This window comes from Orcinus orca, chromosome 7 (assembly GCF_937001465.1).
Source record: "Orcinus orca chromosome 7, mOrcOrc1.1, whole genome shotgun sequence".
Taxonomy (NCBI): Eukaryota; Metazoa; Chordata; class Mammalia; order Artiodactyla; family Delphinidae; genus Orcinus; species Orcinus orca.
In genome coordinates, this window is record NC_064565.1 from 82,426,672 (window position 1) to 82,444,347 (window position 17,676).

The 17,676-nt window shown below is 34.6% G+C and overlaps 1 protein-coding gene across 4 annotated transcripts in view; it reads right to left on the minus strand.

Moving 5' to 3' along the window:
• PGAP1 (post-GPI attachment to proteins inositol deacylase 1) overlaps window positions 1-17,676 on the minus strand; it is a 74,605-nt gene that overhangs the window by 30,401 nt on the left and 26,528 nt on the right. Inside the window, exons 6-13 of one of the 4 annotated variants that reach the window (XM_004276957.3) lie at window positions 16,021-16,073; window positions 15,119-15,185; window positions 13,197-13,302; window positions 12,467-12,522; window positions 10,936-11,019; window positions 7,366-7,412; window positions 6,325-6,376; window positions 2,496-2,573 (exon numbers count right to left, since the gene is read on the minus strand). In XM_004276957.3, coding sequence (XP_004277005.1) covers window positions 2,496-2,573; window positions 6,325-6,376; window positions 7,366-7,412; window positions 10,936-11,019; window positions 12,467-12,522; window positions 13,197-13,302; window positions 15,119-15,185; window positions 16,021-16,073 — 543 coding nt within the window. Of the gene's footprint in view, window positions 1-2,495; window positions 2,574-6,324; window positions 6,377-7,365; window positions 7,413-10,935; window positions 11,020-11,549; window positions 11,566-12,466; window positions 12,523-13,196; window positions 13,303-15,118; window positions 15,186-16,020; window positions 16,075-17,676 lie in introns of those variants that run through there. The other 3 variants (XM_033400335.2, XM_049712135.1, XM_033400336.2) reach the window with 3 other exon arrangements.

Genomic DNA, 17,676 nt, shown 5'->3' on the forward strand with positions numbered 1-17,676 from the left:
TATTTTGTTTTCCGTCATCAAAAAATGCAAGTAATTCCATATTTACACTTGGAAAACTATATTAAGATGATTAGTTGACTTAAGAAAATTTTGAACTGCCTATTTAAATATATGTATCCTGGGCTTCCCTGGTGGCGCAGTGGTTGAGAGTCCGCCTGCCGATGCAGGGGAGGCGGGTTCATGCCCCGGTCTGGGAGGATCCCGCATGCCGCGGAGCGGCTGGGCCCGTGAGCCATGGCCACTGAGCCTGTGCGTCCGGAGCCTGTGCTCTGCAACGGGAGAGGCCACAACGGTGGGGGGTCCGCGTGCCGCAGGGGAAAAAAAAAATATATATATATATACATTTAAATATATGTATCCTTCTGATGATGGGCTATAACAGACACATAAAAATTATGAAAGGCCTAAGTTACCATCCTTGTGAGATTGGGTATGCAACACTAGAGTCAGCAGTGTTACTTTCCAAAGAGCGTTAAGACACATTAAGTATTTATTAGGCCACTAAGACTGGCTATTTGCGAAACGCTCATTAATTTCTTGGAATAACCAAGGAAGCCCTTTCCAAGTTTGGGAAGTGTTAAATTCATTCAAAACCAACTTACCTGAAAGAAAAACCCTTAAAGAGAGCTTTTAGTATTGAAGATGCTGAATTACCTCTCACTTGAGCTAAGCAAAACAAAACAATGAATCCATTATAAGGTACTCGTGAGACTCAATCTTTGAGACTTCTCCTAACTACATCCCCTTTTCTTTTTTCCTTTAAATTTTCCTATGATATTGGCCCCCAATCTCATTAACTTTCTCATTCAAAAAACACTTTTTTGAGCATTTATGTGGTAGTCACTAAAGGTTGAGGATGCAAAGTAGAGTAAAACCTATCTGGTCCTTACTCTGAATGAATTCATACTATGGTGATGGCAATAAAGACGTAAACAAATAAATTATAACTCGGTATAATATAGTCCTCATAGAAGTTATAAACAAAATATCCTGGGAATAAGTAAGAGGTTACTGGAGTAGTCTAGAAAAGGAAAACAAGGGACACTTCGGCTAGATTTTGAAGGGTAAGTTTGCTGGGTGAAATGTGGAAAGGGGAGTAGAGGGTCTTTTACCTCCATCTTCTTCTTTCCCTGCCTACTTCTCTCAAAAATCACCATCCTTTTATTTCTACTCCCACTTCACTAGTACAAGCTTTCATAATCCTATATGAGGTGCCTGTTCTCTCTTCTTCTAATCTATCCTATACCATAAATAGATTCATTTTCCAAAATAAATAACTCTGATCCCATTACTACTATGGTGAAAAATCTTTCACTTCCCTACTGACTCCTGAATTCTATAAAGTCCTGAATCTTCCAATCAAGGCCCTCCAGAATATGGCCATTAACTACTTTTCCAGACTTTTCTTCCGCTACTATTCTACCCATGATAGCCATCCTTTTAAAACTACTATTTACTTATTCACTATTTTCCAAACGTACTCTACACTGTCCATGTTTGGATCTTACTATTTCTTACTATTTCTTTGTCTCAACAGTGCTGTTTATTGTAACTTTCTGCAATGATGTTACTATTGAGCATCTGGAATGTGGCTAATACAGCTAAGGAACTGAATTTTTACTTTAATTTTAATTAATTTAAATTGAAATCGCTACATGCGCTAGTGGCTCCTATATTAGATATCCCAGGTCTAGAATATTCATTCTACCTATAAAAACCCTAACTAACCTTTAAGGCAATTTTAAATACCACCTCATAATAATGCCTTTTTTTATTTCATCAATCAGAGATATCTCCCCCTTTAACACTTTTCATGGATTTGCTATATTCTGATTTGTTTTATACACTTTGGATAACTCTTTCATTCTCACCCTTTCCCTGGCCACCAAATATATTTCTCTCCCGCTGCCCAACAGTAGGTAGCTTTTTGAGAACAGGGTTCATGTCTTTCTCATTTGTGTGCCTCCTATAATTCCTGGCACATAGTCTTGCACATAAGAGAGTACTCAATAATTAACAGATTTTGGGGCTTCCCTGGTGGCGCAGTGGTTGAGAGTCCGCCTGCCGATGCAGGGGACACGGGTTCGTGCCCCGGTCCTGGAAGATCCCACATGCCGCGGAGCGGCTGGGCCCGTGAGCCATGGCCGCTGAGCCTGCGCGTCCGGAGCCTGTGCTCCGCAACGGGAGAGGCCACAACAGCGAGAGGCCCGCGTAACGCAAAAACAAAAACAAAAAGAAAAACAAATAATTAACAGATTTTGAAAGACTGATAAAGTAGAACTAATTCCCACTTGAAACAAAGAGACTTGGATTTATTCTGCTTAGTTCAAGTTAGAGTAGATGATCCTAATGCTTTAAACAGTCTTAGGTGGATCACCAGCCTGGCCACTGTTTCAGATAAGCCCTAAGCTGAAGAATTCATCACAAAATAATTTTAAATATTTAGCATGAGTATCCCCAAAACATTCTGAAAACAACCTTAATTTGTTTGTTACCTTACTTCCATGAATAGATGGTACATAAACAACAAGATGAGACAAAGATGGATAGTCTTGAAGTCTTAACGTCAGAGACTAAAAAAGGATGAAAAAAAGCTGATTTTATTTCTCAGGATATATAGAGCTTAAAGCATGTTAAAAGAAAGATAAATTACAAACATTTATTTCTTACCTAGTAAGTCATGAAAAAACTGACTTCAAACTTTATGCTCAGTACTTCATAAAATGCCCATGTTTACATTTTCAGGTCAATGAGCCTGCTGAAGGTCAAATTTCTAATAATTATGTAAATATGGACTGCCAAAAATATTCCTTGAACTGTATCCCTTCATGTAAGATAAATGACATTTAACATTAAATTTAATTATTTTACATAATTATTTCCAGACTTGATGTTTCTTACAATTTGTCTACTTGTTTTGTATAATGTTACAGTATGATTTCTACAGTTATCTTGGTAGTATATGACAAAGAGCATTCAACAGTTGAGGAATGAATGGATGCTCAATATGATGGAAGAATTGCAACTTAATCTCAAATGATTCTGATCTAGCCCAAGTAATAAACAGTTGCTGGCTAATGATGTGTATGAACATCATTCCCTGGAACGTATTCAGTAAGTGACATGAACACAGTAAGTCTAATAATGCACCTCACCAAATGAGCATCTATTCTTTTCTTAAAACTAAAGACCTTATCTTACAGTCCATATTTTGAGGAATGAACAGATTGGAGACTGGTCTACCTAATGAAAACCCAGGCCACCAAATACAGTTTTCAAGTCTTTTATTTTTTTTTTCCTGACAGTAGATGTGGCGAGGGTGTGAGTAGTTATATGCTGTGACAATCCGTGTACATTAAGAAATTTCTGCACGTAATACTCTCCACTGTTCTTCCGAAGCACCAATGTGGGCAAGTTGGATAGAGGTTCTAAAGAGAACTGTCAACCAGTGGTCCTCAAACAACCTGACCAGATTCACCTGGGAGTGCTTGTTAAACTCCTGGACTGCACCTCAACTTAGTCAGCAAAGTCTCTGCAACACACTTACATATTCCAATGTAAATTAAAGGGCCTTAAGAGAGCCACAGAAACCAAAGTTAAAGGCAACTGAAACCAACCAGACAGGTGGTAGACAATATGAAAGATAAATTAATTAGAAAGAACCATGGTTACTCTGTGTAGCTATCCACTGAGAACTTTTGTTATTTATTCTCAAGAATAATTTTTTTCCTCAAGAATTTTTTGTTTTAGGATCAGAATACTTTAAAAAGATATCAGTGTGTCAAAATACATTTACTTATAAAGTTAAGTTCCCATATAGTTACAATGTCAGTAGGAATTTGGGAAGATAATATTCATGAAATTGTTACACTGACAGGTAAGGTTAATATGAAGTTTGGAAATTTTTCAGTGTTTTAAGGGGAAAATGACCTTAATGCTGAGGCAACACACACAGAAAATCAAACACCAGCGTTTGGATGTCAGAAACCCTTCAAGTTCTGCTGCTGTGTGTAGGGCAAAGCTGTGGTGCTAAAGTATGATCTAGGCACAATAGTGACTAGGTAATTTTTCTCATTAACTTAGATTTCTTTTCAAAGTTAATTGTTTTGTTTGTTTTTAGCAATAAGTCCATTTGGGCTTACCCAATTGTTGGTCTGCTGTGGTTTCTGTCTTCATTGTACCATGACAGAAAAGTTCCATGTGACTGATGCTGTTAAGGCCCTAAACCGAATTTACAAGTGCTTTGCTGGAGGATTCCATCTATTTATTAACAGTTCAGTCATCAGAGGTGCCAAAGGTGGTATGATTCTCATCTTACATTACCTTTGTTGAGATGATATAAATATGAATAAAACCCACAAGATTTTTTCACTTCAATCTTTCCTTTCCCTTCAACTTCATAGCAAAATAATTTTGTGTGCTTTTTATAAATGGGCTAACACACATATATATAATTTTAATTTTAATTACAATGGAAAAGTTTATTTGCATTTAATAATTAAAATCCTTTTCAACTGAGAATGCTTAAGATAGCAGAGTATTATAATCCTCATTTTCTAACTTTTCTCTTCCAGTTTTCCCCCTAAATTCCAGTAGGCTTTTAATGCCGCCTGGCACTTTCTTCTAGTATCCACTATAAAAAGTAAGCAGCTGGAGCTTCCCTGGTGGCGCAGTGGTGAAGAATCCGCCTGCCAATGCAGGGGACACGGGTTCAAGCCCTGTTCTGGGAAGATCCCACATGCCACGGAGCAACTAAGCCCATGCACAACTACTAAAGCCCGCGTGCCTAGAGCCCATGCTCCAAAACAAAGAGAAGCCACCTCAATGAGAAACCCATGCACCGCAACGAAGAGTAGCCCCCGCTCGCCGCAACTAGAGAAAGCCCGCGCGCAGCAACAAAGACCCAACGCAGCCAAAAATAAAATAAATAAATACAATAAATAAATTTAAAAAAAAAAGTAATCAGCTGGAAGATCTTGTTCTACTACTCAGCCAGCTGTTTCTTACACTTAGAAAAAACAACACAGGGGTCTAAAACTAGACGAATACATTGTTAAATCTTTGAGACTTAAAAAAAAGAAAGGATATTATGATTTAAGAAATAATTTTTTAAAAATAGTAGCAAAGTAACATTTTATCGGGTTTTTTTATGATTTATTTCTTCCTAACTCTTAAATTACAGACCGGAAAGGATATCCAAACTGGAAATTCAAGGAAATATTTAATATATCTTATGAATGATTGATCAGTAAGTATACCCTAATACTTCTGTTTTTGCTTTGCTCCTGCCTAGACAGTTAGGATAGAACTAGTGAGAGACCTCAAAAATGTTCTTATGAGTCAAATCACTTATTTGTCTTATCAATACAAAGCCACATGAAAGAACATGCACAAAGTAAGACTGACCAAGGTGACACAAAACATAACTGCAATCATTCCAAAGTCAAGTGTAAGTGACTTGCAATTATTCATCCTGTCATCATTCCTCTCATTGGTATAGGACAGAGCTGACTAAACATACAGATAAATAAACATTCATGAGCACAAATAACTAACTGGAGTTGGGAGATGATCGGGACCAACCAGAGGACTTCACATTCAACCCTATGAATATAGTATTCATCATGACAATATATTCTAAAGTATAGATATACTTGAAGACTAAAAACTATCAACTGGCATATGATTATCAGTTATAATAAATACAATTTGAAAATTAGAACAGATATTTTCATCAAATTTTAGAACTGTTTTATTTTCTCAACAATAGATTTTATGAGTGTGCAAATGAGCCTTTTGTAAAGATGTGCTGACCTACCACAGTTGCTTAAGGAAATCATTAACAATTATTAAATAAATTCCATGGAGTACTATATAAAAGTAGATAGTTACTGAAGTGCTTAACCACAGATGACACTGAAACTGAAAATTGCTTTGTGTCTTTTTGAGATGCTTACTTCCCTACTGTAGGTCCTCCCCAAAATGAATTCTGAGTATATTCAACTTAATATTTTAAGACAGACCATTCCAAACAAACCCTCAAATTGAATCTTAAAAATTTATCTATCTCTTAGTATGATGCTATAACATATAGATTTAATTTTATTTAGGATTGATGACTTATAGTTTTCACCTCTGAAAGCTAAAAAATAATTGCATGTTATTCTCCATTAAATGTATTTCCAGAGAAAATATTTCTAAAATGTATATTAGCAAATTTCAAGTTTATTTAATACCTAGAATTAATCAAAGACCATACTGTACATGCCTATATGCTCAAATATTTTTTCACCTGGATATTAACATTCTAAATCCACAATTTACCTTAATTGTTGGCAGCAGTTCAGCTTTCCATGATAAATCAACCCCTTGCCGGCTTGGAAATAAATATGAAAATATAATTAAAGGACAAATATATTAAAGTATTATAAATTAAAAATGAGCTTCAGAGCAAAAAGAAACCATCTGTAGACCTACCAAAGACGGTTCTAATGAACTCAAGTCTAATAGGTCTAACACAATACACTTTATCCACATAGTCCTTTGGGGAACAAAACGTAGTTTTTCCTAGCAACCAACTATCAATGTTTGCAAAAATTACTAGTATGTTAATTTTATTTTTAATTTTAAAATCAATACTATAATTTAGTTTAGTAGCAAAATGAGCTTAAGAATATCTGAAGTGGGACTTCCCTGGCGGCACAGTGGTTAAGAATCCTCCTGCCAATGCAGGGGACACAGGTTCGATCCCTGGTCCAGAAGATCCCACATGCTGAGGAGCAAATAAGCCCGTGCGCCACAACTACTGAGCCTGCGCCCTAGAGACCGCAAGCTACAACTACTGAAGCCCGTGAGCCTAGAGTCCGTGCTCCACAACAAGAGAAGCCACTGCAATGAGAAGCTGGCACACCAAAACGAAGAATAGCCCCCACTCACTGCAACTAGAGAAAACCCGCACGCAGCAACAAAGACCCAACACAGCCATAAAGAAATAAATTTATATTAAAAAGAAAAAAGCAAACTGTTAAGCTTAAAAAAAAAAAAAAATATCTGGGGCTTCCCTGGTGGCGCAGTGGTTGAGAGTCCGGCGCAGTGGTTGAGAGTCCGCCTGCCGATGCAGGGGACACAGGTTCGTGCCCCGGTCCGGGAAGATCCCACATGCCGCGGAGCAGCTGGGCCCATGAGCCATGGCCGCTGAGCTTGTGCGTCCGGAGCCTGTGCTCCGCAACGGGAGAGGCCACAGCAGTGAGAGGCCCGGGTACCGCAGGAAAAAAAAAAAAAATCTGAAGCTATTCTGAAAGTGTGACTTGAGTATATCTTATGTTGAGAAAAATGAACAGAGGGCCTTATGTTCAAAACACTTACCACATAGAAGTGCTGTTTATGCAGCCAAAAATCCAGCTATTTGTATCCTATTGATTAATAACACAAAATAAAACACACTAAATATTGTAGAAAATAATTATATAAAACAGGCATTTCACTGTTTATGTGGGCTAGGTGCTAAAAAAGACAAAAGCTAAAGACACAAAAAGACACAAAGCTAAAATCATTAGGTCAGTAGGCACAATGGAAACATAAAATAACAACTTATTGTTTAGAAACGTATTCAAAATGTTCTCAAAAGTCAAACAGGTCAAGGTGAGGCAAAGAAGTCTAATGTCAACATAGACAGGTAAAGCAAGTAACCTGGAGCAGCAGTATGAGAGAGTAACCTGATAGGTTATCTCTCCACAGCATACTGCTAAGCAATTTTCATTTCTGAACCAACACTTTTAGAGTTCAGCAATGTCCACACTTTAATTAGGTACTTACATAGAAAGTAACCTATATTTTAACAAAACTAGAAGAGAACAACTAGAGGTAGACTTTCACACAAACAGAAAAAGAAAAAAATCCAGAGCCAAGTAATTAAAAATAATCTAAGTACAGCTTTTTAGTTTATCATTTAAGTGCTCATTTGATTACTAGGCAGATAACTTTTATGCAACTGAGAATGTGCTTGGATTGAAGCACAATTCCAAGGGTTTAAGACTAAAGCTAGTTGTTACTTTACTAGCGCAGACTGGGAATGCTGCAGAGATGGTTGTGGTATTTTAACAATATTATGTATTCAGCTTCAGTCATTTAAAAGCAGTATGACCCAAGATCTTCACTCTAACTTTTAATGCAGTAGTAAGAGCAATGCTCCAAGATCTAACGATCCAACTACTGAAATCGTACCAGGGCATAAGAGAATGAGAAACACTGCTGAGACAGCTACATACATTTTTCCTTAGTATACAGACAGGACAATAAAAATATCAATCCTTTCATTCAATTAATATTTATAAAGTCCATTCCAGGGCCAAGGAATTATGCTAAGCCCTCAAGAAAAATGATGAATCAAGCAGACACAGCCTCTGCCCTCATCAAGCTTAAATAAAATTTTAAGATATTTTTCAAGAATTCAAAAAAGCAAGCTGAAAGAAAACAAATACAATGTGGTATTTCTCTACTCTCCACTGCTGGCAAAATACTTCAGTAAACTCTTTTATCAGTTACCTGTGTTTACCAGAACCACCACGTGACATTATAAAGCAAGGCAACAGAACAGATCTGCATAGCCTAGACAAAGAGAATCTAGCAACCTCTCAAGATCCAATTCACTTTTGTAATAGGTTTTTGCAGTTATTGCAACTCAAAGACAGCCCTTATTATGAAAATTGCCAATACTGCACACTACTTACTTTGGTGTCTAGGGGATTCTGATTCATTCACTAACAGACTGAATAAAGTATTATTCAAATCCACCCTAAAACACCATGTTGTTATAACCTAGAAGGTGTCAAAGAACAATTTCAGGTCATCTAGTAAACACCCCTAACTCAGCTAATTTTAAAACTTGTATTAAAAATCTTAGAAAAAGTCACTCAGAATTTACTAACTCCTGAAGTGCACAGAAAAGAAAATGCTACTTGATTATAAAATTTATAGATCTAAAAAAAAAAATCTATCTACAGTAAAAAATACATCCTCGATGGCTGCTAAAATCATTAGGTGAAAGACTGAATAGGAACTTTATAATGAATGGATCATGCCAATATGACCTGAGTCTACTGATATATCAGTCCACTGATTTTTGTCACTAAAAGTGGGACAACCAGATATTATATACCTCCCGATACGATAAGTACGCAGTTCTACTTATAAAACATTCATACCATAAATAAATGAATCTATTCAAGATTCTAGATCTAACTACCAGTTTACACAAAACAATGGCTAGAAATACATGTTAAAAGATACCACAAGAATACAATCAACTAAACCCAGAACAAATGTATGGCATGGGGGAAAAAAGAGGGGGCTGTTAAAAAAAGACATAGGACATATGAATCAAATGCAATGTATGTACTTTTTGGATTCTGATTCAAACAAGCTAACTTAAAACTTAAATGAACAGAGGAAAATTGAACATGGACTGGATACCACATGATATTAAGGAATAAGTAATTAATTTTGTTGGATAAAATAATATAATAATATTATTATTATATAATATTATTAGTATTATAATAATATGTAAAATTCTTATCTGTTATAAAAACATACTGAAATATATATTGATAAAATGCCTGGATTTTGCTTTAAAAATGCTTCACTCAAAAAAGTGAGGAAGGGATAAACCAAGTAAGAATGGCAGAATATTGATAACTGTTAAAGCTGTGTGATGGTTAAGTAAGAATTTATTATATTCTCTCTCTACTTTTGTATGTTTGAAAACTTCTATGATAAAAATTGAAAACATTTAAAACAAATTCTCCACATGACTAGTAATACTTCACCCATGGACCTTAGTTACAGAAAAGGGATCCTCCAATAAGCCAAATGGATAATTTGCACTTTGGCAAGGATTTTTCTCAATATAATACTGACATTCTGATTTGGAATTTAGTAGGAGTGTGGATATTTTAAGCCATCACTCTCAGGGCCAGATTCTCTTGGGATAAACTACTCATCCAAATTTTAGGCTGAGAGATGGTAGTCTGTCTCTGGTAAGAGATGCAAAACTGTGGCAATTCCACTAAAATTAGTATTCATTAGCACCTAGCCCACAGTGCCTGCCTACCATCTTTTCTAAAGACTTTACTATATATCAAATGGTGGTATCAACCAACTAAGTAATATAGTAGATCCTAGTCCTAAAAAATACAAATAATCCAACAAAAGGGAAACGAGGGAACTTAAATTATGAAAGATGCAAATATAAAGTGAAGAATCCTAGGACATGAGGGGGAAAAAATCAGAATAGAGAGAAAGGAACCCAAATTGGGAAACAAATTCCTGAAAGTAAGAAGTGCTGATAAATTATTACTTAAACAGACCTAATATAACAAAAGCATGCTAAAGCATCTAACATATTTCTAGCATAGTAGGTACTCATTAGAAAGAAATACACAAACAAAATCATCATACTGATACTGTAAGTCCAGACAACACTGTTAACAAAAAGTTACTATACTATTTTAGAGAATATTTGGTATAAAAAGTACTGCAAATTTGAGTATGGAAGCCATGGGAAAAACAGGATTTACTTTATAAAACAAAGGATAGCTTTGCTTAAGTATATCTATTCTTTAAAATACTAATAGAATTTTAGAATTAAAGGAGCTCTGAACTGAATTCCTTCAACCTAAACATAGTGAAACTAAAGTAGAAAAACCTAAACTAGAGGCAAAGGTACAAGCTAATAGTATAGATATATTATCAGTTACAGAAGCATTTTGATTAGTACTTTTCAATCAATACTCTGTTCCAGATAAATGTTTTTCAACTAATTAGATTCAATAATAGTTCATAGCTAAAGATGATACCTACTAGATACTAGTTGAATCTTAAAAATAAACAACAGTTAGCCTTTTAAATTTACATAAAGTGTATCAATTATCTTACCAGCATGGTGCTCTGACAATAGACATGAGTGTAGATTTTTCTATGATTTGCAAGGGGAAATGTAAAATATATTTTATCAGATTCCTAAAAAAAGAGGGAAAACACAATAAATTATGAGTAGATAATTTCATCATTCAAAAATTCAGATAAAGTAATGAATGATTATTCTAATTAATTATTTTAATTCTATCATTCTTGGTGTTGTTGAGAACCAATAATCTAGGAATGGGAAGAAGATACAGATGCAAGATAGATCAGGTATAAACCCTGTAGACCTGAATTTGTCTTGGAAGTATCAGTATGAATGCATGTTTTTTTTGTTTGGGCTTGGTTTTTGGCCTTATGACCAAGATAAAATACATTTCTTAGCTCTGTTTACTGAAAAGGCCTTAGAAATGCTAACTTACTAGCCATAAACATCTCTAGTTCCCAAATTATGGTTTGCAGATACTGTTTCCCAAATAATAGGAAGAGCTTCTTTGAGAAAAAGCAGATTCAAGGTCTGGGACAGGAGATGATACACAATGAGCTAAAATACTTTCTCTTACTAGACAGTGAGGAAAATATCAAAGACAACTAAAGAGCAGCTATATCAAAAAGATTCAGGAGCCTACCTTGAAATGGCTTCCACTGGTCAAGGACAGAACAGTTTTAATAGCAATTTTAGTATCAAAGATAGAACAATTTTAGTATTTTAGTTTAGACAGAAACACAAAAATGTTTAAGCTCATAATAACACTGGAGGAAAAACCCCCCAAAACATCTTATGGTCCCTGATGGAAGGTGTTTGTGAGCCAACTCACTACTCTAAAAACCAGTAAATATAAGATCCAAAGAATTATCATTTTTTTCCTTTGTAATTTGTTCTACTTTTGATAAATTTAGTAGATGAGAAGTTTTTCTATATAGTGTTTCAGTTAATAAATGAAGAAGGAATAATCGGAGTCTCATTGCTTTTGTACTCCCTATTAATGACTCTAGGCCTTCTTCATCAATAGCTGCTAACATCACAAAAAGAGAGAGAGTCTAGTAAAAACAAAAACAAAACAAAAACCTGAATCTGATGAAGCATCTAGATCCAAGATCCAGCTACCAAGTCACAGGAAAGAGTAGGGAAAGGAATATACTGGATGACATTACAGGAGTGCAATCAGCAAAATCAAGACTGTGTGAAACTCTATAGGACAAATGACTAGGTTTTTTTTTTTTTTTTTCCAACAAATAAACTGCAAGGAAAAAAAAGGGTGAAGGAAGTATTAGATATTAAAAGAGGAATAAGAGACATATCAACAAATAATACGTACACCTTGTTTGTACCCTGATTTAAACAAACTGGAAAACAAAGAAACAACAAAAAATTTGACAGTTATGATAAAACTGGAAAATTGAACAGACTAGATATTAAGGAATTATTACTAAACTGATTTAGTATGGGAAAATAACGTTATCTTCTTTAAAAAGTCTAGCTTTGAAAAATAAATACTAAAATATTCTTGAAAAAAAATTTTAAATCCATTGGGGGTATACTTACATTGTAAGCCACATAGGTCCATTTGGACACTTTTACTGGAACCCACATAGATGTCCCTAAGGTAAAAGAAATTAATTTGTTTGGCTTTTTAAAAAACATTAAGTGATTTCTTTTACTGAATCCTTCTCAATCACAACAGGATTTGAAAAAGAAGCAGTTTCCTGAACACTGGCTATTTTAAAATAGAAAATCTAATGAGATGTTCTCTATATGCTCATCACCAAGGAGCATTCAGATCATGTAAAGCATTTAAAATCTTTCTGATGTCTAACTCTAAGAAGTATCAACAGAAGAAAACAAATATTTCATTTTCCAAACTAAGTAGAGCATGACAGAGACATATAAAAACAAAATGTACTAGCAAAAGATATGCTGTTAAACCGAAAGACTGAAGAATGATACTGAGAAACTAAGTCAAGAATAATACAGAATTTATTTTACGTGGCTGTCAGGAGAATAGAGACATTTAACGCTTTTAAATGTTTCTACTGTCATGTTATTTTCAGTACAAAATTTTATCAGCAACATCTTTTTGCTTTTACATTTTTTACTTTTCCCCTCCTTAGCCAAGAACCTCATAAGAAAACAGCATAGGGAAATTAATAAAATATAATAGGATTATAATACCTGAAGCATTACAGTTTCAAAGAATTTGTCTGCTAATGACAAATTTACCTAAAAATAATACTCAAAACTCTACTTAAAATTAAAACATGCTATTACTACCGACCTGTTAAGTCAGAAATTATTGATGGATTTTCCTCAAAGTGTTTTGCTGGGTGTCTTATGAAGTGGTGATTCAAAACTGACAATTTCTTCTTGGGATTTTGAGTTATCTAGAAAGAACATTGATACATTCTGTATCCTTTTATATCCACTGTGATGACCTAATGAAACTTTGTTTCAAGTAATAATAATAAGAGCCAACAGTTACTTACTGTGGGCCAGGCACTGTTCTAAGTACTTAACATGGGACTAACTATGTTTTGAGTTAGTTTCCCTGTATATATGTTTGTTTCTCCTCCTCAACTATATGCTTCTTGAGGAGTAGGAATCATATCCTAACATTTTATTGTCTAATATTTAGTTTAGTATATCATACACACTGAGTTTGGGAAAGAGAGCTCAGTTTCATATCATTTTGATTCTTAGCAGTATTAGTCAAAAATTTCTCATTTGTCCCTTAAAATGTATCTGTAAAATACTTATCCATCCAGAATTATAATTTATTACATGCTAGTATTAGCATTTTCTTACCTTAGAATTTAATGGAAAACAAGATTTGATTTGTTAAAATTAGTTTGATGTATAATTTTTAAATAATATACCTGAGATTCACCTGTTCTTCATTAGTTGAAATGGGGTTTTTTCCTAAACCTACCAAATGTCATTTAAAATACAAACTGGTCAAATACAAATTTTAATTGATTCTACTGTTGTATATAGTTGAACAGATTAAACACATTGGCGATAGAGTCACAATTAAAACAAGGCTGAAAAACTGAAAAACATTTACATTCCATGACTCCATGATTCCAATGTTAACAGTGTTAACTCTATGAAGCTGATTTACTTTAATAAATATACTAACTTAAATATGGTACCTTGTGGTTTAAAATGTGGTAAAACAGATCAACTTGTGTCTCTCTTTTACTGCATTCTTCAGGAGAGAGCTAAATATCTATCTCTCCCTAATAATAGTTATGCAGCTTCCTGAAGGGTTAAGGAAAAAAATATAGACATTACCCTACTCCTAAGAGAGAATGCTTAGGAGCAAGGTTAAGACACAATGATAAGGAAGCATTACCCAGAGATTTGCTGAGAAAGAAGCCACACATAATAGTCTCTCAAAGAACTGGGGCCTCCAGGAAAAAGAATCCAAAAATATATGCCATAATGGAAAAAATTACCAAAAATACAAGGAATGTTTTCTCCAAAAGGAGAAGCCAGAGTTGTAGTTCTCAAAACATGCTTCTATGGAACAGTGATGCACTGCAAAGTGACCTGAGGTGAAAGGCTGCTTATGATGAATAATGGCAATCTGTTCCCAATTCACAGGGAAAAAAAAAATTAAGTTAATAGAATTCTCTGAATTTTGCTGAAATCCTTGGTGCCCATTACTATTTATCTGCTGGCAGACAAGAAAGAGATGAATGAGTAATATGATTTCCAGGTATCCTGCTAACTGAACAACTTAGAAAATCACTAGTTGGGAGAGTTTATATGTAAAATATCAATACAGAAAAGGTTTGACTCTAGAAGTACATAATTTAAGTTCTGGTGAGCTTGTGTTATTCAATGAATGTAGATATTTTGATCCTACTGCATAAAGATATTTGTAATAAGTATTTCCCTTAAGGTAAAAAAACAAAAAGTCAGAAGGACATATATTAAATTTTAAACAGTAAAGGGGAAGAACTGAGGAAGATTTAAGGTATTCTTTCACTTTTTCATTTTTATTGCATTCTTAATTATTAATAGTTACCAAAGATTACAGATAAAAATACAGATATTTCCATTTTCAAACTAATTACAGTCAATATAAGGTGTAGGCTTCTATTTTCATCAAAGTAAAAAAATGTATTAAATCTATCACTGCTCTAACAAAAGCTTTTACTTCACTGAAATAACTTTTAGTTTAAAAATACATACTTGTTTAGTATCAGCATCAATAAGATCAAAGAATGCTCGAATTGTGGTCAATTGTAATTGTTTACACCTAAAGAATAAAATAAATGTTACAAATGAAACTTTCTTTAAAAATATACTTTTAATACAAACATAAATAATTCTATTATTTAATGGAATATATGAATTTCCTTTAATGCTACAAACTCTAAAATTATTTAACAAATTATCATTATTAAGCATACATCTTAAAGCTGAAACCTATAAAAATAAAGTAAATTAAATCTTCCTGGATATTTGAGAGTATAAGTGTCAGGCCCCCGTCTTCCCTAAATCTTCCTGTCTACCCCAGATACAGACATATTGTCTGCCCCACCTTCATAGGTCTGAACTGTTGTGGTTCTTGCAAACACTACTGATTGCACAGCCAGAGGAAGATGAAAAGAGAATCTTTAAGCCAATGCATACAGAGATAAAATACTAGGATTTATGTATTTCTTGACCCTTATTTAACCTATTTCTTTATTTATATTAAGGGTAAATCTAATTCCTACTTGGTTTTCCATGTGCTGCTCTAGAATAGGCAATGCTGCATTAATCAAGCCCGAGTTTGGTGATTGGCCAAGAGCTCAGAAAGTCCTACCACAAGTATCTTTGATTCTGCCCAGCTATGACAAATTCTAAAATTCTGACATTATCATTTGAGACTGATGCTACTGGTTCTTCAGGAGATGATTTTATAGGTTGTCAAGGACACCTTGGTTAAACTGAGACAAGAACAAAGGCTGAAGTTCTAAACCCCTAAGTTAATCTTTCTCCCAAATCCTTATTTATTTATGGATAAAGCTCTAAGAAAGCTAACTAACCAATCAATTCATTGATGAAAGGACCACCAAAAATTGCCAAAATAAGTTATATTAACTTACCATACAATGGAGAGGTGGTCTGTTGAAACCCAGGTCTTAGGCACTGCTGAACTCTAAATGGAAGGAAACAAAAATCATACTTAAGAAAAATGCACTTGTTATTCTCCAAAAGGCTTGAAATCCTTATAGGCTAATATTTAGAAACATGTAACATTAGTTTCACTATTTTATGATGCACAGAAATTTTTAAACAATGCACTCTTGTAAAAGGTGATCCAAAAATATTAAGATATTGAATATTCCCTGCGTAAAATAATTCTTTGTCATTACTTAGTCAAGCTTAAATTACCCCTTAAAATTATTAAAACATCCACAGATTACTTACTGAAGTTTACTGTCTAACTCTTCATTACTCTAATAAGAGGTTAAGTTTATGATTCTTTAATAAATCATAGTATATATATAAATCATAATAGATATTTCAGTAATTTTAGTTCTGACTAGACTATCATTTAATAAGTTCTAAGATGTTAATTCTAATCAGGATGTGCCTGAGAGATACCTGTGCCTGAGAGATACCTAGGCCTGAGGAGATTTTTCAAAATAAATATGCCTAATCACAAAACTACCAAATCGGACTCTTGTAAGTGGGGTCCAGACTTATTTGGAAAAAAATCCCTAGATGATTAGCATATATACTACTGGTTAGAGACAGAAGGGCAAAAGCCTAGCAAAAAATATAACTATTTTCAGAAGGCTTCCTAACAGTGGCACAGCACCCTCCAAGAACTAGAGACTTCTATTTATACAGGGTAATGACCTCCCTGTGAACAGCATCTTACATACAATGGGGAAACATTAAGTAAATCTGGTATTATTTTTCATGTCATCTCTCTCTCTACACTGTCAAAGACACATTGAGATGCCCTCACTAGAACTGTCAAAACAAAATGAAAATAGGAAACTAACAATGCTGTATGCAAGAAAACTTAGAGGCCTAACATGCCTCTTTGTTTTTGTTTTTTAAAAATAAATTTATTTATTTAATTTATTTTTTTTTTTGGCTGCATTGGGGCTTTGTTGCTGTGCGTGGGCTTTCTCTAGGTGCGGCAAGCAGGGGCTACTCTTCGTTGCAGTGCACGGGCTTCTCATTGCAGTGCCTTGTCTCGTTGCAGAGCACAGGCTCTAGGCGCGCGGGCTTCAGTAGTTGTAGCATGCAGGCTCAGTAGTTGTGGCTTGCGGGCTCTAGCGCGCAGGCTCAGTAGTTGTGGTGCATGGTCTTAGTTGCTCCGCAGCATGTGGGATCTTCCTGGACCAAGGCTCAAACCCATGTCCCCTGCACTGGCAGGCGGATTCTTAACCACTGCGCCACCAGGGAAGCCCTATGCCTCTTTAATTAAAAAAAAAAAAAGGTATTTGTAACAAAAAAAGGAATTTATAACTTCTAAGGAGTCATTGAGTCATTGTCACCATTGTACTCTGCAAATATCAATGTATATTTGGGTTGGAGGCTCTAAAGTTGAAGGAATCTACAGATTACTTACTGAACTTATAAGCATTAGCTATCTCATTTAGGAATTGCTGCTGGCAACTTACTTTAAAAAATTAAGACAACCAGAGTTCACTGTGGTTCTAAGGTTAGATGCTCAGTAAAGTAAGAACTCACAGTAGACATCATTTACTATTAACAAGGACAAAAGCTAGTTTACTTTCATT